We start from the raw sequence: 26,217 nt of genomic DNA, 5'->3' as shown, positions 1-26,217 counted from the left end.
CCTGTAGTTCTGCTTTTCTGTGCAAGCAATAAACAGGAAGCACAGGGAGTTCTTATGCCCTCGCTAATAAAGTTTATCACATCTTGTACAGTCAATTCTCGTTATCCGCTAGGGTTAGCTTCCTTGAAAACCTAGTGGATACTGAATTAGCAGATATGGAATCACTGGAACTGTGGGGGGGGGGAAGGGTTAGGTTCCAAGGGACCCTCTTCACCATATACTCTCTAAACTTTATGAACAAGATCTTAACTTGAAGTCTATGGGGCTGGATGATAGTGAGGGCTTATTGACATCTCCAGCATCTGATGGTTCCTCCTCCATGCTGGATATCCCTACACTCTTTGAAGGTTGCTGACCCAACAACAAGGCCTCCGAGTTCAGCAGTGGAGAGGGAGTTGCTTCACCCTTCCTCCTTTTCCACCTCTCTCTTGGCTCCTTCACTGGGCTCACCCCAGCTCCGGCCTTGGGTAGCCTTTCAGAGACCTCTCATTATTGGCATCGACAGGGTTGTGGGGGTTCAGCCAGAGTCTCTGAGATGATTCCCAAGATGGTGGGCCAAGTCTGGAAGTGGACACGAATGTGTCCAATGATTCTCCATTAGTGTTGGCCAGTGCCCATTTAATGAAGAAAACTGAACCAATCCAGACAACTTTCTAAAAAAGGAGGAGTATGATTGGTTGGACACGATTACTGCAACCTCCTCCCCCATCTGTCGTATACTATATAGGCATTTCTTCTTTTTGCCCATGCATGGCGTCCGCATTGCCTTCTGTTTGCAAGAAGCCGCTGTCTCTTCTCCCCCTCCTCCCACAACCTCTCTTGTCCTTGTCCTTCTGTCTGCTCATAGCTGTGCTGGGCCTCCTGCCCTGAGTGCACTGGCACAGTATTTGCAGATAACTAGAACAGGGTCGCGGATAACAAGAGGTAGGTGGCAATTCTGCCTCTTGCAGATAAGCATATTCATGGATGGCGAACACACATATAAAAAGAACTGACTGTACTAATGGCCCATTCAGTCATTGTGCTGTGGTATAAGGATGTGAGAAACATTCTGAATCGATGCTTATAATATTTGTGCTAACTTTAAAAGCATGTAGTGCTCAGATCTGACCATAGGAGATCGTGTTTCATGCATTGTATTTTTAGCAAGGACTCAGAATGAAACGTAATTGATTCTGGCATTTCTAAGCTGTATTACAGTGTGAAATTTGTTTCAGCATTTACTGGGCAGTTATACTGCATGTTGCAACTAATGGGCATGATCCACCCAAAGGTGCAATCCTGAGTGCCCCTTGGGCCAACTCAAGTCCTTTGCGCTGGCCCAGTTTTGTAATGAAAGTGCTGTAAAGTGCTGTAACTCATGCAAACTTGTGAGTTGGGGAGACTGGCGCGAGGATGCATGCCATCCTCCCTGTGCCGGAGCAGGCTCCTGGACCGGTAAGTTTGTACTGGCCTTTCCAGGCCAGAGTGGGGGTCTGTGGGGGCATGGAGGGGCGGGAAGGAGGTGTTTCGGGGTGGGGGGAGGTCAGGTGGCAGGTGATCTTGTGGGCAGGCTGTGGGGTAGCAGAGGCAAGGACAGGATCTGAACTTGTGCCACATCCTATCCCCTGCCAGGGGCAGCCCCAGCCTGCTCAGTTCTGCACCTCTTTAGGTGCCACAGATCTGAGTAGCCTCACGGGGGTGCTGCAGTCTGACACAGGGTAAGGGAAAGCAATTCCCCTTGCCATGGGCTGCGCCGATTTCAATCCCAACCCTGCCATGGATACAGGGCAGGCTCACTGGCCTACTTGTTCCAGGGCAAGTTAGGATTGGGCTGCCCATCACATTTATTTCAACAGCAGAAATTTTAACCTGTATTTTATTGAGACCAGTAGGATTTAAACTTTGACTGGATCATGACCAATATACGTTGTTTAGAACAAGGAACATTTTTTGATGAAAAATGCTCTGCTGTGCCCAAAATAGATACGATGATATCATATGGGAAGGATTAAGCATTAGGTAATTGGGGAGAAAACTGTTGTCAGCTGGGTTATTTTTTCCATTTGTTGCAAGTTGTCTGTGTGGGTGGTATAGATACACTAGGTGGCAAACTGATTTTTCTGTTCCCTTGATTGTATACTCTGCCATGCACTGCAGTTTTGTTTGAGGCTTGCTTTCACATAAAAAAATGTTTTTCAGTGTAGCCAGAATTTTCTTACAGTGTTTTGTCTGCAGAAAAGCAACAAATAATATTCAAGCAGAACAGACAGAGCAGCAAGGGAGCAGATTAGCACTATATGTTAAGGAAATCTATTCTGCGAAGAAATCTATGAAGGTGAGTCAGAAAGGCCAGATAAGAGTGTTTCGATAAAAATACAAGGGGATGGAAACAATGTTGAGAGAATTGTGGGCTGCGTAGCCAGAAGGAAGACCAGAACAGTGCCTTCTGGGAGCAAATGGCCAGAGTTCAAAGATGTGGTAGTGACTGAAGACTTCAACTACCTGGACATCACATCTGCCAAGAGTGAACAATCTATTTTATTGTATTGGCAACCTTCAGTCTCGAAAGACTATGGTATCGCGCTCTGAAAGGTGGTTCTGGCACAGCATCTAGTGTGGCTGAAAAGGCCAATCCGGGAGTGACAATCCCTTCCACACCGGGAGCAAGTGCAGTCTGTCCCTGGTCTGTCTCCCTGGCTATGGGCCTTCCTTCTTTGCCTCTTAGCCTCAGACTGTTGGCAAAGTGTCTCTTCAAACTGGGAGAGGCCATGCTGCACAGCCTGCCTCCAAGCGGGCCGCTCAGAGGCCAGGGTTTCCCACTTGTTGAGGTCCATCCCTAAGGCCTTCAGATCCCTCTTGCAGATGTCCTTGTATCGCAGCTGTGGTCTACCTGTAGGGCGCTTTCCTTGCACGAGTTCTCCATAGAGGAGATCCTTTGGGATCCGGCCATCATCCATTCTCACGACATGACCAAGCCAACGCAGGCGTCTCTGTTTCAGCAGTGAATACATGCTAGGGATTCCAGCACGTTCCAGGACTGTGTTGTTTGGAACTTTGTCCTGCCAGGTGATGCCGAGGATGCGTCGGAGGCAGCGCATGTGGAAAGCGCTCAGTTTCCTCTCCTGTTGTGAGCGAAGAGTCCATGACTCGCTGCAGTACAGAAGTGTACTCAGGACGCAAGCTCTGTAGACCTGGATCTTGGTATGTTCCGTCAGCTTCTTGTTGGACCAGACTCTCTTTGTGAGTCTGGAAAACGTGGTAGCTGCTTTACCGGAACAATCTAATACATTGTTGATGTGCCTCGCTGACAATTTTACATTCCAAAGATGGCAAAGGTTTATCCCAGGGCAAAGGAACAAATATTCCCTTACTCAGAGGAAACCTTTGGCCCCTCCTCCCACAGGATGAAGTGCATACTCCAGTGGCACGGCTGCATCAGTGTAGGGGATTTAGTTAGGACTAGGTTGCTAATCATACGTGATGGAAGATGGGAGTACTTGCAGGAGGTATGATGCTCCATTTCTTACTTCTTTCCTTCAGATGGAGAATGTAGCAATCCAAAGAGAAGGACTTCCCTTTCTCTGTTGATGGGCTTTGGAGAAGAACCCAGTTTTTCTTCACATAACTAATTTTTAAAAATATTTTTGGATCAAAATGTGAAGCATTTAAAAAAAATTTCTATCACATCTAGTTCAAAATATGAACTATATGAATGCTGTATGTGAGATTCCATTTGCAGACATGTGCATGCACATACAAACCAATTCAATAAATCTCTAATTTGAGAATCTTGAAGAATGGGGTACTGATATCTATAGTTTTTTTCCTCACAGTTTATTCAAAGCTCCAGTCATTTTTTCCTGATCTGTTAAGGCTGATTTGAACATTGAAGCAGTCTGTGGTAGGCACTGCCCTGACCTAGACTTCTTCGACTTTGGCAAGGTGGCTGGGTCAAGTACCCTCACACCACACCTTGGAGGTCTTAGTGCTTTTGGATTTGGCTGGATAACTAAACAAGCAACACTCTTAGGACTTGGTGTTGAAAAAGTACTTTCAAAAGTTGCAGAATATAGAATATTTTTAGATCAGCAGTTCCCAAACTGGTGGGTGGCGACCTTCTGGGGAAACTGGAAATGAACCATTCCTCCTTTAGGGGAGTTGCCCAGGAATGAGTGCTCCAACAGTGCTTTAGCAGTTGCAGGGTCTTAGGGACCCAGGGGCATTTTATCGTACCTAGGGGGCTCCTGAAGCCTCCTTAAAGGTCATGGAGGCTCACAGCTCCCTCTGCAAGCCTCCACATGGCTGCCCTTTGCTATCAGAGTTCAGGGCAGCCATGCAGAGGATCGCAGAGGGAGCTGCAAGCCTTCAGGACCTTTAAGAAGTCTTCAGGAACCCCCTTCCCCCAGTACAATAAATACCCCTGGGTCCCCACAGCATTGTTATTGCTGCAGTGCCTCAGGATCACCCCCACTCCCACCCCACCCATGTAGCAACTCATAGGGTTCTCAACTCCCTCAAAGGTGTTTGGGAACTGCTACTTTAGATACTTGGTGCAGGAGTGTAGTCTTGCAGTCTACGTATCATAGTTTTTCCAAGTACAAGTGCCAGGGTCTTCATACAGGACTCTGCTTCTCACTCACCTTGCCTACAGATTTGTCTCAGATTCTTTCTTTTTCTGCATGAAGTAAAAGAAATGGATGATTGAAACACCTACGTGGATGTAAAGCTTGTTTCAATTCATGCAAATTTTGATCCATGGAATTCAGAGTGAAAATTCTGAATAAGAAGCTATGAATATTTCAGACTGATTCAAGTTAGTGAGTAAAGTTGAATTATGTTCTTTTTCAGAGATACATTATTTAATGGGTTGGAGAGAAATATAAAACTAAAAAATAGATAAGAATGACTAATCGTAGTAGTCTACCATTATTATGACACTTGCTGTGTATGTTGATGAAATATCATTGAACTCTTCAATAGTTATTATACCATGTAACTGAATATCCAAATTTATTGCTGCTTTTTAATTCTACTATAAAGATGTTTATTTTCAGACCCTTTTCTCTAAACTGGGGTGCCCAAACCACTTGCGGCCCTCGGGGACTCCCAATCTGGCATCCTGGGAGCCCCCAGTCTCCAATGAGCCTCTGGCCCTCCAGAGACTTGCTGGACTTGCCTGTGCTGGCTTGTCTGCGCTGGCCTGATGCAACTGCTCTCAGTATGAAGGCGAATGTTCAACTTCTCGCATGAGCTATGGGATGAGGGCTACCTCCAGTGCTTGCTGTTTCATGTCTGTGATGCATCAGCAGCAGTGACAGAAAGGCCAGCTTTGCTTTGTGCAAAGCCTTTTATAGGCCTTGAACTATTGAAAGACCATTCATATAAGTTCCATCTCTAATATGTAAATTTATTTATGTAAATTTATGTAAATTTATTTATGTAAATTTATTTGAATTTTAAATGTAAATTTTTTTTCCTGGCCCTCAACACAGTATCAGAGAGATGATGTGACCCTCCTGAGAGTTTGGACACCCCTGCTCTAAACAGAAAAAAAAAGATTGATGCCAGTGGAAACTTCTCTTATGATTGTGGTAGATGCTTTAGGGAAATGAGAGTTGGAAAAGCATTAAATATCTCCTCCTTGCATTCTGCCACCCCGATTCTCCCTTCCCACCCTAGTTGCTGTTCATTTTTTGAGGCACCCTGTGTATATTTAGTATTACATGTGATTTTGCCCTAAGACAAAGATAATAGATTTGGGAGATAGTTTGTTGGTATTCTCAGTCATGTATCTTTTTAAGCCATTTCTGCCCAATGTTGCATATATGCAACAGGGACCCCTCTGTGCCGGGCAGAAATGGGTTAAATGTACATTTAATGTGCATCTTCCATGGCAGGTCAAGCAGCTCTGGTTCTAAAGCCTGAAGCCACATAGAAGTGCATGTGGATACTGGGTTGGGTGGGGTGAACAAGCTCTTTGGTTTCCCTTCCTGAGCTTCTGTAAACCGTGTAAAGGAGAAGGGTCACAAAAAATGCTGATGCTTCCACAAAATGAATATTTTATACATGTTATCAGAGTAAATAAGTACCATAGTCTGTGAGCCCTATGAAGGCCGTGCACACATTTTGCTTACTGAAACATTTATGGAGTCAATTTCAGCCAACACCAGGCAGCCACAACTATTTTCTTTCTCTTTTTCCCTGCTTTTTAAAGGTGAACTGATGTGCTTTTTAAATGTAGGAAGTTTTAAGACCCTAAATTATTAACAGTACAAAAGGATAGGCTGGAAGACTGTAAATAATACTCTGATGTTTCTGCTTTTTCCGTTTCCATTCATGTTTCCATCTTGGATCATTTCCAACTTGATGATGTGGCATCCATGTATACAGAGCTCTGATTTATGGGATTTCTGCCTTGATTGTTTGCTCTCTTCTCCATATGAAGGATGTTAGTTCAAGTGATCAAGAGGAGATCGGAGAGTTTTTCCATTTTTCTGCTGAGTTTTGTGTTCTGTCCTCTCTCCTTGTCCTTTTGTGTTCAGCTGAGTCCTCAGCCTTAACAGATGTCATAAGGAGTTAGAAAAAGTTATTAACTTACTTACTGAAAACATTAAAATAGGGGTGTTTGGGTTTTTTGTTTTGTTTTTGACATTACAACTATGGTCAAAAGGATACTTGGACTGGCATCCTTCTTTTGCCTACTCGCCATTAGTAATTAACTGTAGTTGCTTCCCCGGATGAGCACTCCCTCCAAATGAGATATATGGGGAATCTCTAATGGACAAATATCTGCTGGTCCTAAATGCTTTCACCCTTTGTAAGGTTGACTAGAAGCAGGGATGGGCACACGACTCACGTTGGCTCAACTCAAGTTGTGCAAAACACTATTGTTGATGACTTGAGTCAACTCGAGTCATGGACATTACACGACCCTGACTTGACTCATGACTTGGGGTTGGTGACTCGAAAAAAGAGTTGGGACTTGAAATGGCTGAAGTCCTGACTCTCTTTAGTGTATGTGTGTTCTTGCTTACCTTTTTTGCTGCTTCTGTGTTGTGTCTAAGACCTCCTGGGCAATCCAGAAGCTGGCCTTCAAACTGACGACAGAAGCAGATATGGTGGCAGGAGGGTGGGTTGGTTTCAGGAGGCAGTGGCTGGGGGTTGAGGGGAAGAGGAGGGCTTAGGGGGGATTTTTGGCTGTGAAGTTTTGCTCAGGATAGTCCTTAACCTGTGACTTGACTTGTTTCTTAAAATTCTACTCGCGAATGGAAAGACTCACAATTTTTTTCACATTGAGTTGTGATGGCAGCTCACTATGACTTGCAAGTCTAGTTTTGGGATCGCTGACCTGCAGCTTGACTCACAACTTGGGCTCAGTGACTGGAGTGCGTCCCTGTCTAGAAGTAAAACATATATCTGTCTTACAGTCAGTTACTTGAACTGAAGATACCTTATCATGACAAAAATGTGGTGTATGTGATGATTTTTTTTACAATTTGGCAGGTTTGCAGAGCTGGAACTCCTTTAGATGCTACATTTGTAGAATTTGGTCACATTTAGAATTTCCCTGAATATGTGGACAGCTATTGTACATTCAGTGTAGCAAACGCAATTCTTTAACTGTTAAAACAGTTTGTGATAATGGGCCCCAGCAAAATGCCCTCGTTAATGCATGATAACATTTTGCAATCATTTTTCGCACCTTCAAAGTTGGTTCATTACCTTAGGGACGCTTTTCTAATTAACTTCTCAGAAGCCTCCATAAATCTCTTGGTGCAAGTAGTTGTCCCTTGCTGTCTTGCTTTTAATGCCAACTCTGGCTAATAGGAAAAGCTTGTGTCTTACACAACCATGAATTTGTAAGTCCTGGAGACTACAGTTGTGATCTGCCATTATTTGCCTTGTGCCCTTAAGCACTTTAATGGAGTAGTTAATAATGAGCATACATTTGTCTACAGGAAGAAAGGTGCCTTTTTGCAGTCCTTCATGTTCTGTCAAATCCTGTGAAAAGATCTGATCATAAATACTAAACCAATCATGATATGAAGCTTGTAAGGTCCTTAATCTCCACGTTGTGGTTGCATTTAAGGTTGACAAGTTCTCCAGAATCCTTTGAAAGCTGAAGAGTTTTTATTTCTGTCATCCCATAATCACACAGATGGCTCCCAAGTGCTCCTCAGTGAAATGCATAACCCACATAAGGCGCCAGGCTAGGGCTTCAGTAAGCTGGCTAGGACTAAACTCAGACCCTTCTTCAAGCATAGACAAGAATGAAGTGAGTCAATTTTACGTCAAGGGAAAAAATATCTGCCTATGGAATCTCCAGGTACCTCTGGAAGTTTAAGAAGTGGTTAGACACGTGTCCACCATGGCTGTTTTAGATATGAATTCTGTACTGTGAAAATTGTATAGGAAAAAAAGATACTGAGGCTGAGTTTGTTCCAAATAACCCATTGGGATCCATGTGATTTTATGGAAAACTTTAGGTGCATCATAATTTATATTTATTCTAGCCTGAAATTGTTGCTGTGTGCCTTAAGATTCTAATGATGGCTGTGCCTCATCATCAATACCTCACCTAAGGAGAGCTATGTGTCAAGACGGTCTGATTCTGTAGTGAAAAGAGCACATCTCAGTTAATTTTTCACTTACCCGTAGGTCAGATGACTATAATCAGTTTGAAATGCCATATGGCAATCTATCAAGCCATAAAAGGATTAAACTGATGCTTCTGTTATTACTGCATAATGTGCCATCAGTTTGCATAATGCTTTATAAAGTGAGGTTCTAGTCTGGAAGGCTTACTGAGCAATCCTATCATGTTTACTCCATCCTGTTCAGTGGGTCTTACTGTAGGAAAGTGTGTATAGGATTGCAGCATTACTTTATGAAGAGAAACAAGACCACTGGGGGAGGGGAGAGAGAGAAAAGTCTTGTGAAGACTGCAGGCAGGTGTTTTTGTACATGATTTAACACTACAGCATACTCAGCTGCATTACAGTCACATGGAAAATAGTAAATGAAAAGCACTGCGAAAGATGTAGGTAGCAAGGACTTGAAAGATAAGGAAGGGAGAAGTGACAGTGGACACATTTTGAGATGGAGAGAGCTACTAGCAGACTTCATTTCCAGGGGTCAGTGAAAGAGATCTCATGAAGTCAGCAAGAAGTAGCAGGAGATCTTAGAATAAATTCGTTTGGTACAGCTATGTTGGGATTCAATCCTATTCACACATTTCAGGAAGTTCTGGCCCAGTCCCATCCTGGACACTGTGCCACTGACACTGGCATGATGTGCATCATATCCTAAGTCCATCCAGGCAGTGCCAGGGTGGCGCAGCCCTCCCAGTATCCTTTCCTTTCAACATTGATCCCCTGCCAAAGAGGGAGAAATTCCCCTCACTGTCAGGAAAACGGGCATTGTACATGTGTGGTACCCTCATACTGCTATGGAACTCTGGGAGCACGAGGGCAGAGCACAGGTACCAGTCCTCACTCTGCTCATTGACTTTTGGAAGCTGGCTGCCAGCAAGGAAGACTCCTTTGCTTCCTTCCCAGTTCAGAGAAAGGAAAGAGAAATGTTTCTTACTGGCATTCACGACTGGGCAGCCATGCAAGGCAGGGAACTGATCCTCTGTCTTGCAAGGCTATCTGAACCTGGCAACAAAGACCCAGTCGATTTTCTTAGCTCTCTTCCTGGCTCAGAGGAAGGGCTGGGAAATGTCCCTTGCTGGCTTCCAGGAGCTGGATCCAATGTAACATATTGTTGCAGGCCCCGTGTGTGTGTGCGTGTGCGTGTGCGTGTGCGTGTGCGTGTGTGTGTGTGTGTGCGTGTGCGCGTGCGTTGGAGACCACCAACAGTATGGTGGTTTATATAACAACTCTTTATATACAACTTTAGGCATGCAGAATGCTCTGTCAGTGATAAAATTAAACCTTCCATTCAATCCTCTTGAAATTTGAAATTTGACACTGAGTAACTAAGGGCGCAATCCTAACCCCTTATGTCAGTGCTTTCCAGCACTGACATAAGGGCAATGCAGCTCTGAGGTAAGGGAACAAACATTCCCTTACTTTGAGGAGGCCTCTGTGAGTGACACCCAACTGCAGGATGCAGCACATGGCCCATTGGCACTGCTATGCCAATCCTGGAAATCACTGACATAAGGGGTTAGGATTGTGCCCTAAGTCACAGTCTTCACCAGCCTTCCAAAGAAGGGATTTTTGAGATGTTTAGATACATAATTTCTACAGACATTACAACGGTCTTGCAAGGTAGACCAAAAGTGCCTAAGCCCTTGATAGACTACTTTCCCATACCACATGCACATCTGTTATTACCATGAATGTTACCCTTAGAATTCATAAAATTGTTTTACTGACAGTGCTACTGTGCCTTTTCATAACTATGAGGCAAGCAGAAATTCAAAGAAAAGTAATTAAAATCTTATGCATGAGCTTCTGTGTCTTTTAACAAGTGCCACTGACATCCTAACTCCCTTCCTGGGCCCAGTCCCTACAGCACAGGTCAACATGGACCTGTGCCAGCAAAATAGCTGTTGCAGGTCCAAGTAGAACCCTCCACGCTGTGGAAGCTTGCCTTCTGGGTAAGGAAACAATTGTTCCTTTACCTAGAGGAGACCTCGCCATTTTGGTGCTGCTACATCGACGGATGGTGGAAAGGATAGGATTGGGTCCTGAATTAAATTGCAGTTACATTTTGTTTTTGTGGCTGCTACGCTTGGGACAGAGAGGGAAGGGAAATCTGATTCAGGGATTTTCATCCATTTGCAAAGTGGAATCAAGGACTTTACATAATGTATTGCAGTATTATTTGTTGCATGTAACTCTCAAGTTTTAAACTGGTGTAGCTCTGGCACCTGGAGGGCATAAAAAATTTTAACACCCCCACACACAAAAAAAAATCAAATTTAACACACACACAGCTGTCACATCCAGTCACATCTGGGAGGTGGTCTGAGGTGCATGTGGCCTCCCTGGGCCTCAGAAAGCCTCCTGGAGGCCTCAGAAAGGCACTTATTTTTTCCAAAACCGGGCCCGGGGAGCTTTGTGCAGCCACTCTGAAGGCCAACTGCTTTTTTTCATCTCAGGTCCACCATCAGGGGTGCAGGTTGGCATCCCTCAAGGTGTGGTACCCAGGGCAGCATACCCCCTTGCTCCCCTTAGCTATGCCACTGCTTTTAAATATTTGAGTTTAAAAAAAAAAAAACCAAACAGTTGTCCAAAATGTAGGTGCTCATAGTTTTTGTGAAAGTAATCTTTCTAAATTCATATTGAATATTGACTTTTCTTCTGGGGAGAAGAAGAAGGAAGCCCATTTGTGAGGGAGCTCCTGAGGGATTAACTCCAGGCCAAAAGCTACTGTAGTGTCTTCAGAGAAACCAAAAGAGGTTGTAATTGTTGGCCATTTCTGAGACTGTTAGGTGCTTAAATTGATGCCCTTGGTGTTCCTTGCGCTAATGACATTATAATGTTGTAATGCTTATTGCAATAGCACTTCCATCTGTGAATCTCTAAAACCTTTACAAGCATGAGTGCATTTACAGTAGTTATCTCCCAACAGGCACTTGAGAGCTGTTTTCCCAGAACAGCAAAAACAGTGTCTGTGTTGCACTCCAGAAGTGTTTCAGCTTAGTAACAAGTGATGTGATACTTTATAGTGTTCAAATCTAGTTATGTCACAACTTGTTTACAAAAAAACCTTCTTTTCTCTTAATAATCTCTTGGACCTGGTTCACTGAAACTGGGGAGAGCCTGAGTGATCAAGAGTAACCTAGAAACCTATATAAGGATTGGAACAGGGGTTCTCAAACTTCCCCCTGCCACGACCCACCTGTTGTGCAGCAGAGGATTCTGCAGCCCACCTCCTTCCCTGGTGCCGGGCTTCCACAGACCTCAGAAGACCTCTGCAGGCCTCTGGAAGCAACCAGAAGTCACTTTCACAAGAAAAAAATACAAATTTAATTGTATTTTTTTGTGCAGGTGGTGTGTCGGTTGCATGTGGTCCACAATGATTCCAATTTTTGCTTTAGTGGCCTTCTGACTGAGTCCTTGCTATATAGTAAAGCAAAGCAAAAGCATAAATCCTGATAGTCAGTGGTTTCAATGTATAGGGTTGGTTCTGCTATTGTAGGTATCATTTTTTAATCTTGAAGTATAGTGTGTTAGTCACTTACATGATCAGATTAACACCTGTCAAGGAATAACGAAAAGAGGCTGTATGTTCATTAAATAAATCAGTTGCCTGCAACACTTGGTCTTGTTATGGTGTTGTCTTTTCTTATTGCAGGCCTCCAGGTGGTTTTGAATTCCATTATCAAGGCCATGGTCCCTTTGCTACACATTGCTCTGCTGGTGCTGTTTGTCATAATTATCTATGCCATTATTGGATTGGAGCTCTTCATGGGGAAGATGCACAAGACTTGTTATGGAAAGGGGAGCTTAACAGGTAAGGGTTATGCTATCTAGGCTCTACCTATAGGTCTACATTTTGTAGCAACATTTGATATCCATGGGAGGTTATAGATGGACTTTATCTTTAACAGACCTTTATGATAGATTGTGTTTTTATCAGCAGTGCCTGACATCAGCCCTGCAAATATTGACAGCTCAGGTGATGGTAATCTAATGCTTGTTTTGCTTGCCCAGATGCCTATTTAGAAGCTCTAACTCTAGATGTCAGAGAAGGAGGCCCATTATTCACTCTCCAAAGCTCTGTCCTGGCAAAGTGGTGTAAAAGCTGTCGTTGACAATACTGCTCTCTGTCTCTGTCTCTCTCTCTCTCTCTCTCTCTCTCTCTCTCACACACACACACACACACAGAGAGAGAGAGAGAGAGAGAGAGAGAGAGAGAAACCATCTTGGTTTCACCTAACCCAGAATTAAAATAAATTGGGAAAATTTATAACAAGATAGGTCAAAATTGAGTGTGTGGCTGTTGTGGGACACTTGAATGGACAGGGAAGTGAATAACATCAAAGTGCCTCCATTTGGGCTAACAACAACCATGAGACAAAATTTTCCAAAATAATATAGATGTTATTCACAGATATAGGAAGGCAGAAAAAAAGACATGGTTTGCATGTAAGAGAGCAGTTACCAAGGCGAGAGGGTCTCCAAGCCAGAAAAATCTCATGAAAACCGAACAGAGTGGGAGCCTCTGAGAGAGAAACTACAAAAACTGACATGGATGCTTTCAATGGGGAAGAAAACACCAAAATTCTGCTCCTAGAGCAGGGGCAGTTATAAGACTTTGGGCAAAGAACAGACATTCCTGGGTGAATAATGGTATCTGGAACATCTCCTAGGTGTGCAACTGGGAGCTTTCTGGGTTTGATGGAGTTAATTAGGCTTTCAAAAAGACATAATTGCACACCAATTGGAGAGGTTCCTGAGGGACAAAGCGTATGGCAAGATGTGGGCTGCTCCCGTTACTGGATGAGGCATCCTGGAGAAGGAGCCTGAAAAGACTGTCCAGGTGGTCTTGCCCCTGCACAGTTAGGCTTAATTTATTATGCAGGCTTGTGCTTGTAGGCATGATTATGCCAAGGTGGGGAGCCCAAATTTGCAAGACCTTAAAAGGAAGGTGACCCACAGATGCCCCACAGTGCTACAACTTTCCATTCCAATTATTGGCCCTTTATTAGCATGATCTTGATTAGAGGAAGCCATGCCTCACCTCCTCTAGGGCAAAGTCCTGGCTGACTCTCAGGAATGTCAGTTAAGGGACAAAGATGGAGTTAGCAGAAACTGAGCACATTTTGGAAAGTGAGGTCATTGGCAACCGTGCATCTCAGTGGTTCCCAAACGTTTTAGCCCTGGACCCACTTTTTAAAATGACATTTTATCAGGACCCACTTAGCTCCACAAGACTAAAAAAGTAGTTCCACTTTAGCCAGCTGCTCAAGCCTCTGTTTTCATCCTTTTGGGGGGGGGCACCTTCTGGTGCGCTGAGCTCCATGTTCATCAGATTGGGATCAGTCTGGTTGCATTGTGTTCCTTTTTGCCTGGCCTTCCATAAGAGCCAAGGCACAGTTGCCTACTTGTGAGTAATCACACATGTGTGGCTCAGTTTCACTTTCATTGGGCTCAATACTTTTTTCTTGTCAGTGAAAGGGAGGATTCCTTACATGGTTTTGGGCCCTGTGTTCATCAGACTGGGACCATTCTGGTGGCATTGTGTTCCTCTTGTCCTGTCCTTCGAAGTGGACTGAGGCACATTCTCTTATTCTTGAGTAAACATACAAATGTGGTCACGACCCCCAGTGGTGTAGCTAATGATCTTGTAGCCCAGTGCCAAGCTCAAAATGTTGCCCCAGAAGTGATGTCACAACTGGAACTGAAAAAAATAAATTTTATTTATTTAAGAAATTTATCTAGCACCATCTGTGAATCTGGTGTTTTTTCAAAGAATAAAACGAGAGGTTCTTTCCCCAGGAGGCATACAACCCCTTGCATGGTGAGGCAATAGAGGAAGGTGTGGGAAATGAAGGAAAGAATAAACCAGGGAAGAGTATGTGATTATTTCAGTTGCATGTACTTGGCCTTAGTTCCAGTAGACTGTAGAGACTAGATAGTTGTGCCAAAGGCTTTACAGAAAAAATGGACTTTGAGGAAGTAAAAGAAGTGGCATCATCCAAGCATTCTAGAAGGCAATTCCAAGTATAAATGACACAACAGGAGAACGGCAAAGTCATTGGGAGCAGGAGATTTTGAGGTAGCTGAGAGTGGTGGGCTGGAGGAGAAGAAGATCACAAGCAGGGATGTTTGGTTTATAATGGCAAACGGGGGAGAGAGGTTATTCAAAGTATGGATGAAGAGCTTGTGCAAGATCCAGGAGCGGACAAGAATCCAAGGAACTGTTTGGGCTTAACCATGGTTAACTATTCATTGGTTCCAACATATCTGGATTATATCTTTTCTGTACTCTGTGTGGGACTGCCCTTGAAGGCCATTCAGAAACTTCTGCAATTGGTTGCTGGTGTGTTTCCAATTGCAATGTAAGGTGTTGGTTTTAGTCTTTAAAGCCTTAAATGATTTGAGACCGAAGTATCTGAAAACCTGCCTCCTCCTACATAGATCAGTCTTTCTGATCTTCTGAGAGGGCTGTTTTGTATGTGCCACCCCAACGGGAGTCTGTTTGGTGGTGACATGTGAAAATTCCACCTTCTCTGTGATGGAACTTCTCCCTTGGCTAAATATGAGCACCCTCTAAAGATTTTTCTCTTCCATTCAGCTTTTGGTTTACAATTTCTGCTGTGTATTTGCTTTCTATGTTGCCCTGTTTTGCAGCTGCTTTTATGGGTTTTGTTGTTGTTATATTTTGTACTTTTATCCTTTTAACTGTTTTGAGATGCAATCCTCCCCCCGCCCACTGGTGCAGCCACACCAATAAAAATCCACACTGTATCCAACTTGGGGTGTGTGAAGCAAGAGACTTCAGAAAAGAATCCGTTTTTCCCTCTGTAAACCTCCTGCTCCGCAGTGGGTCTCCTCTGACCTGAGCCAGCTGCTTAGCAGGTGCAAGTCTGAGGAGAGAAAGGGGGCAGGGTGGCTGTGGAAATGGAGGATAGGATCAGGCACATGCCATGACCACTAGACTCACCCCCTCCTGCAGCTTTCCTACCCCTGTTCCTCCCCTTCCCTGCACCTGTTCCATCCTCCCATGCTGGTTTACCTGCTCCAGTAGATGTCCAGGGCTGGGACTCTCATAGTCTACACTTGCCTTCTCCTGGAATGAGGTATTTTGAATTGTGGGAGTTTGTATTCCTAACTCCTGCAATTTGAACAGCCTCTCTCACTATGTGGGTGGTTTTGAAGAACAAATGTTTCCTACCAAGCCTGTCAGTAAATGGACTACCAAATAGGTGTATAATATTTGCCTTATGCGTTCTGAATGCCAACAAACCCCTAGGAGATGGTTGGTTACTAATAGATTTGACTGTTTTTTGTTCACCTGCCAAATACATGTAGAGGAGGAGATTGACACTGGAATCTGCTTTTCTCTGCTTGTTTTAGAAAATGTAGGAAAACTGTATTAGGTAAAAATGAAAGTTTACATCTTTTTGAATTTTAACTGTTTCTTTCCAGCTGTTTAAAGGCTGTTTTTCTTAAGGGTTTGCTTTTGACTTTGCTTTAGTTTTTTCCTCCATAGAGTTGCACCTCTAGGTTTTTATACTGATATGTCATTCTAAAAGTTCTTTAGTTTTTCCACTTATTTCCAGGACCCCAAGCCCAGAAGGAACCATATTCTTTAAACCCAAACTTTGCAGAACTAAGAGCAGTCAGAATTGGACCTGTGTTCACTGACACGCACAGCCTTGACTTGTAGTAAATTGAGTGTCTGGATTGTGGGCTGGCAAGCTCCCATCTGACAGGGGAAGAGTGGACCATGCAGTCCAAAAGTGCAAACTATGCCAGAAAGATTTAGGAAGATTAATTACAAGTCTGAGTCATAGAGGCACCCAAGGGTAAAATCTTGACCACATTGTGAAGTCAGTGGAAGTTTTGGCATCGACTTTCATTCAGCATCGACTTTCATTCAGCCTGAATTTCATCCCATGTGTTCCTCATTATTTACTTATTCAGAAATGACTTGTGCTTCATGTGGTCAGAAGAGCACTTTGTTTACCTATAAGAGAAGATGGATGGCTTGCCTGCATTTATCTGGGCACTGCCAGGAGGCCCTTTTGGCTATGAATCTTTGCATACCCTGCTCTGCTTCTATTCCCTGTGTTTAATGCTTATATATTCGCAATGAAGGAGTTTATAGTACAATTTATCAGTGGTCCCTTGTGAACCAACAATCACTAACACTGAAATCCTAGATATCTTACCCAGTTCTTCCATTGTACTGAGATGATAGCTTTACTCTTCTGGTTATTGGGCCAGTTACCTTTATTATGGTACTCTCTACAGACATTCTCTCAGGTTTATCAAGCAAATTCCTAGCTGTTCATTCTTTTCAGTTTCGTTCTGTGCAGAGACCAAGGCCGTGAGGGAAGCTGATACCTTATCCTCCGTCCTGCCCTCAATTCATCTTCCCAGGTCCACTTGAACTTGTACCAATAAGTGAGGGCTTACCCAGGGCAAGGGAATAAATATTCCCTTTCCTGGAGGAGACTTCCAGAACTCCCCCCCCCCAAGGATGCAGTGTGCTATCCAGTGGTGTGGCAGCATTGTTAGGGGGATTTAGGTAGGGTCGGACTGAAAGGTTCCTTCAGAAAATTGCAGTTCCCAGGGAATAACAGTTAAGCTGCTTAAACAAAAGGAGAATGTAAACTAGAAAAGGGAAAATTTATTCTGAAATTGTATTTGGTACTCACTTGAGTTACCAAAGAACTTTTCATCATCTGCAGACTTGGGTTTTGTTTCCTTCTCCTCTGGGGGCACCCAGAGGCTTGATGTGGAGTCAAACAGCATTCTAAAAATGCCTTTAGGGAAGTTTCCACCAATAGATTTTTCTTTCGCTCATAATCTGATCCCATATTTGGGACTGGAAAAATTTTTTGCCCCCAAGTCAAATTGACTATTGTCTGTTGGAGGGTCTTATCTTTCCCTGGAGCATGTGACTAGAACTATTTGCTAGTTTCTGCTACATGCCTGCTGTCAGTGACAAGCTGTCGTCTGAATTATATCGGTTGGTGTTTTTTTTCAGCAGGTGTACTTAAGGGACTATTTAACTTTATGAGTGTAAGAATTTGTATTTTATTATTTGTCAAAACAACGGAGAAGATGAAAGTAATATATATTATGCCATTTTTACAAGTTTAATTGCTAGAGAAGACAAAATAAGAGTGGAACCCATATTTAGATCCCTATTTATCATTCCATAATGAAATAAGGAGGCCCCGTGGTACTTTAAACACCTTGGCCATTATCGAAGCAAAATTAACAACCCAAATACATGGGCCAGTTACGGCAGCAGATCTAGCCATGTGATGCTGTAAGTTACCTCGTGACAGTGTAAATACTGTGCCACGGTCATGTGCTGTGGAGCCTCTGGCAGAAATGACCAAAGGCTCCACGCAAGGACCAGAACCACCTTGATGGCTCCACCAGGTAATGTGGTGTGGGAGTGATTTGGGGTAGGTAATGAGCCAAACCTGGGGATGGTGGTTCAAAGGCGGGAGAGTAAAGATCTTGGCAGCAGTCACACATGCCAATCCTATTCTCCTTCCCTGGCCTGGTCCTCAGATTCTTCAGACCTTCCTCTGTTCAGGCTATTTTCCTGGCATGGGTCCATTAGCAATTAGAGGCCCAATACTATCCAATTTTCCGGCACTAGTGCAGTTGCAATGCAGCCCCAAGGTAAGGGAACAAATGTTCCCATACCTTAAGGAGGCCTCTGTGACTGCCTCCCCAACACAAGAAGCAGTGCATACCCCATTAGCACAGCAGCACCGGCACTGGAAAATTAGATAGGATTGGACACTAGGTGGCCTACCAGGAGATAAGTAAAATATTTTTTACTACCTCTTACCAGCCGTCTAATCGCCCCTTGCCACCATAGCATGCAGTGCATGCTGTGCTGGCACAGCTGTGTGGTATGAACTGTGTGCTATAGGGTTCATTTCAGTGAGAAAGAGTTAAATACATTTAATGTTCTCATTGAAATAAATCTATGCATTTCTTTGTTTAAGTTATTTATACTGTGCTTTTCAAAATGAATGCTTTTCAAATGAATTTTGCAAAATTTTGTACATGTTTGTGTACCTTATGGAATAAAAATATTTTCAAACTGAGTTTAAACTGGGCTTAAACTGAGAATAGAGCTTAAAGTTGCTTAACTTTAGCTGGCTCGTGCTTTTTGTGCATCTTCTGCTTTATTTGCACGTATTCTGTGAGTTTTGAAATTTTAGTAATTTTCCAGATTTTGTACAACAGTGTCAAGGAAATAGCAAAATAATATGCATATCATTAAATGCACATGCCTGCATACATTTGTTTTTAACTTTGACTTCTTATAGTACTATCTTAATAGGAGGAGCTACTGGACTGCCACTGATTGACAACCTGTATCTTTGTCTTTATTTGAAGATACTAAATTGTCTTACTGCTCATTTTTTTATTATTATTATTTGTTTCCAAAAGCCTAAAAGAATATTTATACTATTGACAGAATATTGATACTATTGACGAATCCTGAGCTGCCTGGTGCCCAGAGGAGCAGCGGTGCCAAAATGGCGGTCGCTGTATACCAAGCATGCCGGGCAGCCACTGCCATCTCCTCAGGAGAAGAGGACATTCCCCGACTAACATCTCTGCTGCCCAGAGATCCTCCCTTGCTCTGGGCAGCATGTGGCAGGCTTCCGGTTGGTTCTGGGCTCAGAGCAGACTGGCACTGGCGCTCAGTATTGTGAACATGCCTTACAACACAGCCAGCACACAGAGCTCAGGATTGGGCTCTAAATAACAGTGCTATCATTTGTCATCAAATAGATAACATATACTCCCCCTTCCAATGATTCTGTTAATTTTGGTTGCCTTAAGCAGCAGTTTCAGCATCCTCAATGAGGGAAGATAATGAAGAAAAGCTTTTCCTAGCTTATGTTCAGCCAGCAGTCATACCAGGGAATGCACTGATATTGATAATATGATCTTGCTGCTGTTGCTAAGAGGACCTGGCCTGAGAGGAGTGGGAGGAATATCAGCCTGCTCTGAACTTCAAAGAGGAAGAATGGGAACCAAATATAATTTTAAAAATTGACTAGGTACTTCAGATACTGCATCAGCATTGCAAGCAAATAAGTGTTTGCCTCTCCACTTGCACAGATTTTAACAATATTTTCTCTCTCTCTTTTTGTTTTCATCCTCTGTTGTTTAAGATGCACCAGCAGAGGAGGATCCCTCACCTTGCGCCCCTGAGTATGCCCATGGGCGGCAGTGTCAGAATGACACCGAATGCAAACCAGGATGGGAGGGGCCCAAGCATGGCATCACCAACTTTGACAACTTTGCCTTTGCCATGTTAACCGTATTTCAGTGCATCACCATGGAGGGCTGGACAGATGTCCTGTACTGGGTATGTATGTGGAATCAGTCTGTGGCCTTGGAAGGGAGAGGCCTGGCTTTCAGTATTCTTCAGGCATGCTCAAAACTTGGAACTGATATTGATGCATCACCTTGCTGCTCACAGGCTGTGTCATGCTAAAGGAATGATTAGCATTTTAATAGCTCACATAAGTGTAGTACATCTAAAGCAAATGGACACAATTCACTACTAACCTTTTACTGCTTACCTTTCTGTTCATATGAAATGATGAGAGGTAGTATTTACATTCACAATTTGCACTATATTTTAACAACCAGTTTATTATTGGGAGACCCCTCCTTGCATGTGAAGTATACTGCACAAATCCAAATTAACAAAGCTGTACAATTTCTTACTAATAAAATAATTACATTTCACTAAATGGTCTTACTTCAGTCAAGACACTTTTCTCCAAACATCTATGCAGATAAAGGGTCTCACTGATGGCAGCAGACTTGAAATTGTTAAAGTGGTGTCACCAGCATGGGCACTGCCCAGAGCAGTGTCACACACACACATCCCGCACCACACGACACCCCTTACTTACCCGGAGCAACACGCAGCTTCTGGAAGTAATTTAATGGTGACTCAATGATGTCATCACATGCACCTCCAAACTGCTTCCAGGATGGCCATTTCTGGCTATTCAGAGCCTCGGGGAGGGCTCAGTGGGGGCTTGGGTGGAGCGCCCATCACCCACAGTGACTGTCACTCAGGGGGGACTGCCCCTTCTCCCCTGTTTACTATGCCACTGAATTGTTAAATTACTTCCATAAGAGAAAGCTAAAATTTAGTATGCAAATGGTCCAGGGTTGCAGAAGCCTGCCCTAAAGCAATAAATATGGTCAAAAATATTCAGTCATGTAAAATGCAGGGTCATGTTACTGCAGGTTCATATTATTCAGAACAATATTTTTTAGCAGGTGACTGGATAAAATGTTTTTGTTTACTAGACATGTAGAAAAGAGGCGATTTTTTCAAATAAATTATTATAATAGGATGATTATTACAAACACAATGTGCAGAAAATAGGCCATTTCTTGCAAACAAATTCATTAGGAATGGGGGCTTGGTGGAGGACAGGAGCCAATTGCATTTTATCCAAATTCACTTTATTGCAAGGGGCATAATAGCAGGGTTTTGCTATACTTAAAAATGAAAGTCTATACCAGGCATTTTTCTTTCTGTTCCTCAAAATTTAAAGTCTGCTTCATAACAGTGGTTGATGCTCCATCACAACCTCTTGCTCTAACAGCATCAGCATCCTCCTTTGTGTTAAGGATGCTCTGGCAGGGATAGCCCTGCCCAGATGTATTGCTGTATCCAGCAGCTGTCTTGGCTGTGTGGACATTTGGACTGTTCCTGTTCTCAGTTGATGATATCAGCCCAAGAGAACAAGCTAGCAAGCCTAAACAGGTTTAAATATGCTGACCTGTAAAAGTCTCTTCTATCATCCCACATGTCTGAAATTGCACTCTTGAGCTTCAGTGAAAAAGCTTGAAACTGAAACTCACAGTTGCCTTGGAAACTCCTGCCAGGAATCAAATTGAGGACGAAACCAAGCAACAGATATAATTTACTTTGCTGACAGCCTTGACATGTTTTGTGAGTTTCTTGCATCCCTCTGCAGCCTGTGGAAGCCCATTGAGGAAGATGTGATGAGGAACGCAGTGGTGTTGCTGCAAAATAGGAGGAAAAAAAGGTTTATGCAGAACCAACACCCCACAATTTTCGCCAGCTGTGTTTGTGCTTTCTCACCCTTTATTCTCAAGAGTGCTTAGGCTTGAATTAGCATGGCCTTTCCACACAACAGAGTGATCTGTTTCACAGAATGCACCTCTCTGCATGCTAACCACATATGCTATATTTTTCCCCCAAGAAGAAACCGATGCTTTGTTGAGGCTTGGTTTGCTGAAAATGAAAACAATATATAATTGCCACAGATTCAGCATGGTTGTGAAATATAACAAAGAATAAGCCTGGGGAAGAAAAAAGCCAGTCATCTCTGATTAATTCCAGGTATCTCTCTGCCTAAACAAGATGACTGGGTCTTCAGTGCCCTTGGTTTGTGTCACTGAGGAGCTATGATACCAATTTCTTCAAAGTCTAAGATAATAGCTGCTAGTTCCAGAGGGCATTAAAAATACTTCACTGCTGTTTATTTGTATATACTGCTTCATTTTAAATGGTTGAAATTCAGAAGTGCCTATTATCTAATCCTGAGGCTAAGCTTTTAAAAAGTGGTCAAACAACCAGCAACTGATCAGGACAATTGAGATTCCTTGGCTCTTTTTGCATAAAACATGCAGAAGTCCTTCTTTCAGAGCTACCAATTGTTGTGTCGTCGGAGAGAGAAGTTGTTGTTATGGCCACAGCAAAAATCCTGTGTTCGAAGTGAATGGGAAACATACTGGCTTCCAAAGACTGCACACCATTCTTGCACAATACAGACGACATTGGTTCAGATGTACCGCCAAGCCATAGTTCTGTAGTATATGAACATGCATGAGTAAACTTGGGCTCTTGTACTCCTTCCTTTCCTCTCCCTCCAACTTCCAGTCATGCGCTGCAATTTTCTTCATCCTTTCTTGACTTGCAGTAAAGTGTTATTTGCTGTTACATTCAAACTGAGATTGTATTCATTTCTCAATTTTAGCTCCCTCCTCCCTTCATCCAAGAGGCTTAGGAAAACAAACATAATTCTTCCCACTCCCCCAGTGGCAGACCTCCACAGCCTTGGGGCAAAGGTCCAAGATGGCGCCCCCCACGGGATAATACCACTCCCCTACATGTAAATCCCCCCCACTCACCTGAGGCTCACAGAGCTTCACACGACCAACAGAGGCTGCATCGGGGAAGCTTCCTGAGGCTTCCCTGAGCCTTTAAACTGTGCTTCTGGAAAAACAGAAGCACAGTTTCTGACCCCACTGGGAGCCTCAGAGAGGCTTCCATGGGGTCCTAAAAGCTCACACCTAGGGCATTTGCCCAATCGTACATAATGGGAGGTCTGCCACTGCACTCCCCTGCTGTATTCTAATCTCAAACAACTCTGTGAGGTAGGCTAGGCTGAAAAATAGTGATTAGCTCAAGATCGTTCTGTTAGTTTCATGGCAAAGCTTGGAGAGTTGAACCTGGAATTCCCCATTCTGACACTCTAACCACTTCATTGCACTGATTCATTGTAAACCGAGGTTTGATTCTAGTTTTCTGAGAAATGCAAATTATGTTTCAGATTTGACAGCAAACTGGTTTTCCAGAAACCAGGGAGGAAAAGACTTGCAGCACATGAGGTCTGAGGGTTGAAAGAGTGTATGAGTGATTCATGTAATGCAAGACCATGGACCAGTGTTATGTTTGAACCAAACCAATGTAATTAACTGACAGTATCGGGGTCTGATAAGAATGGGCTCTGTCCAGTGTCCTGCTTGGGAAGATGTCTTTAACATATTTGCCTTTCTTGTGAGCTTTTGAGCCTATTCTTCATCACTTTATTCTTTTCCCTACCTATTCCTAACTGATGATTTCATCATGACTAAGATCCATTTGTCAGACAATTGTTCTCAAATATGAAAAATTGAGTGTTAATCTCATCAGCACAAATATTCACACATGATGGCTGTTGCCTCTGTATCCTCATAGATAATCGGTTCAATATGACTTAAAATACAGGTCTCAGTGTGAAGGGCAAAATCATTCAGTTTGAGGGACATCTTGTTTTTAATAACATACCATATTCTTTCCTAGGGCACATCATTGAGGTGGATTTTGCTAAGTACAAAAGGATAAAACTTAGCAAAGCCAACTATCTATGATAAGACTGGTTTTTAAACAATACCACATTGCATATTTCATGAGAAATATGTCTTTAAAAGGCTTTTCTTTCACTTGGTACACACAGTGCTTCCAGATAAATGGCTTTAACTGTGTTGAGCTGTGGATTTCATTCGTTAGTCACTCTTAAAATGGGATTCAGGTGAAAATTAGAGGATCTATTAAAGTAGAATTTTGTTCAAAACAACATGATAAAATCTCCACTGCTTTCCATTTCACTGCATGCTTATTCGGGAGATATACACTATATCCTCATATTTCATATGCATGGAATACCAATTGTTTATGCAGCCTTAAGGTGACTCAGGGCCCAATCCTGTCCAACTTTCCAGCACCAATGCAGCTGTAATGCAGCCCTGAGGTAAGAGAACAAATGTTTCTTTACATTGGGGAGGCCTGTGTAACTTTCCCTCCCCCACTGATATATGACTGCATCAGCGCTGGAAAGTTGGATAGGATTGGGCCCTCAGTCCACGATGCAGTGCAACTGTGAGCAAGATGCACATACTGTATGTGAAAGTTCCTAGGCTGAAGAATGAAAAGAGATGTTGTTAATACCTGAGGTATGGTAGTGCAAATGGAACAGGCCAAAATGAGAAAAGTAGATGGGAAAATGGGATTAAAGATGAGTATTGTGCACATCTCTATGAGTTTGTTGCCCAAGTTCAGTTTTTGCCTCAGGGAGAACCAAGCTGAGTGACTCCCTCCCCACTGTGTACAGGGTTATGTGGGCATGTTGGGCCAGGAACGTTTTCTCCAAGAGAAATGGTAAAAAAAAGTTTGTCCAGCTTTCTGAGCAAACCAGTGGGGGGAAACTAGATTGTCGAAAGGGATATCAATGATAGCAAACAAAGCTGAGGGGCCAAGTTCCTTCTTTCCTCCACCCTTCTCACATGTTGATTACTGTCGGCAAGGATGCACATAACTGCAGGTACAGAAAGTCTGGCTAGATTGCATAGGAGTAAATATTATTTTCACATAGACATAAATAGCTGAATGGTGGTAGTGGTCGTCAATTAGTAGTCATCTTTCCATGGCCCATGAACTGCCAGTTGCCTGGACTGTTTTCTCATGTAGGGCTTACTAGCTAAACAGTGGCCCACTATGTTGAAGTATGAACTCAGCTCTCCCTGAATGTGGGGGTCAATATTGCTTGTGGCTTCATGATACTTTTTTGCATAAGTGTCACCCAAGCCTAGATATCCCAACCAGCAGTCTAGCAATGTATGTGAAGGAGGCAATTTACATACAGCTGCCAAAGATGTTGCTGACACATCCTCAGTAAATATTCCTGATCAACATCTACTCCATGTCAGCAAGAGTACAATGCAGTGAGCCATTGACATAGGAGTGGATTGGATACGGACTGGATTAGGCATCTATTAGTGATGTAAGGATAGCAACATTCTCAGGAATATCTGTTCATCAATATTTTCAATTGGATTGTTGTGATGATCTCCAGGGTAGCACTGAGAAGGACCACATTCCCCTCTGGGAAACCTGGGGCTTCTTCTCACCCTGAGATCACCCTGAGTTCAGTGGTTCTCAAACTTCTGCAGGGGAGTTTGGGACCAGGTGTTTGCACAGGCAGGAAGAGGAGCGAGGAGGGGGCAGTGACAGTGCTGCAAAGATCACAGCACTGACACTGCCAGGGTGCTTTTTTATTTACCTGGAGGGCAGTGCTGGCTTCCTGCAGGGTCCTGAAAGCTGGCAGCCCCCTCTGATCTCATCCACTGCTTGTTTACAAAGCCCTTATTGCCAATCTAAAGCTACTTCCTGTTTTCCCCAAGATAAGGGCTTTGTAAAGCAGCAGAGGAGATCAGAGTGGGCTTCGAGCCTCCTGGACCCTGCAGGAGGCCAGCACCACCCCCCAAGTAAGTAAAGAAGTCCCTTGGCAGTGGCAGCTCTGCAGTCTGTGCTGCACTGTTGCTGTCATCAGAGCAGGACCACTCCTCTTAAGGGGAAATGCCCTGCTTCCGTTTTGGTGGGCCACCAGTTTTGGAACCACTGCCCTAACTGTGTATGTGAGGTAGAGTTTCACTGCCATCAGAAGGATAGGATAACAGTAACATTTCCACCACCATTCCACCCTGTTGGTGGGGCTGCCTGCATACTGATAGACCTTACACTAAGCTCCCTAAAGAGGGAGAAGGTTGGTGGGGGGGAGCATTTTGACCCACTTCCCTGCTTGACTTTTCTCCCTTTCTCATCCATACCACTCTGCACAGTGACATACACTCAAGCCTTCTTTGGGTAGCGTGCAAGGCTGAGCAAGGCATCAGAGACAGGAGGTCATTGCTTTATGAGTTAAAGCACTAGGCAGATTGTTTTAATCAAATCAAAGGAAAAGAT

The 26,217-nt window shown here is 43.5% G+C and overlaps 1 protein-coding gene across 18 annotated transcripts in view; it reads left to right on the top strand.

Moving 5' to 3' along the window:
• CACNA1C (calcium voltage-gated channel subunit alpha1 C) overlaps window positions 1-26,217 on the top strand; it is a 605,715-nt gene that overhangs the window by 404,089 nt on the left and 175,409 nt on the right. For all 18 annotated transcript variants that reach the window (XM_066634593.1, XM_066634583.1, XM_066634587.1 and 15 more), the window contains exons 6-7: window positions 12,292-12,450; window positions 19,829-20,025. In XM_066634593.1, the coding sequence (XP_066490690.1) occupies window positions 12,292-12,450; window positions 19,829-20,025 (356 nt within the window). The remainder of the gene's footprint in view (window positions 1-12,291; window positions 12,451-19,828; window positions 20,026-26,217) is intronic.

This window comes from Tiliqua scincoides, chromosome 7, assembly GCF_035046505.1.
Source record: "Tiliqua scincoides isolate rTilSci1 chromosome 7, rTilSci1.hap2, whole genome shotgun sequence".
In the NCBI taxonomy this organism is placed as follows: domain Eukaryota; kingdom Metazoa; phylum Chordata; class Lepidosauria; order Squamata; family Scincidae; genus Tiliqua; species Tiliqua scincoides.
This window is presented reverse-complemented; position numbering and strand designations above follow the sequence as displayed.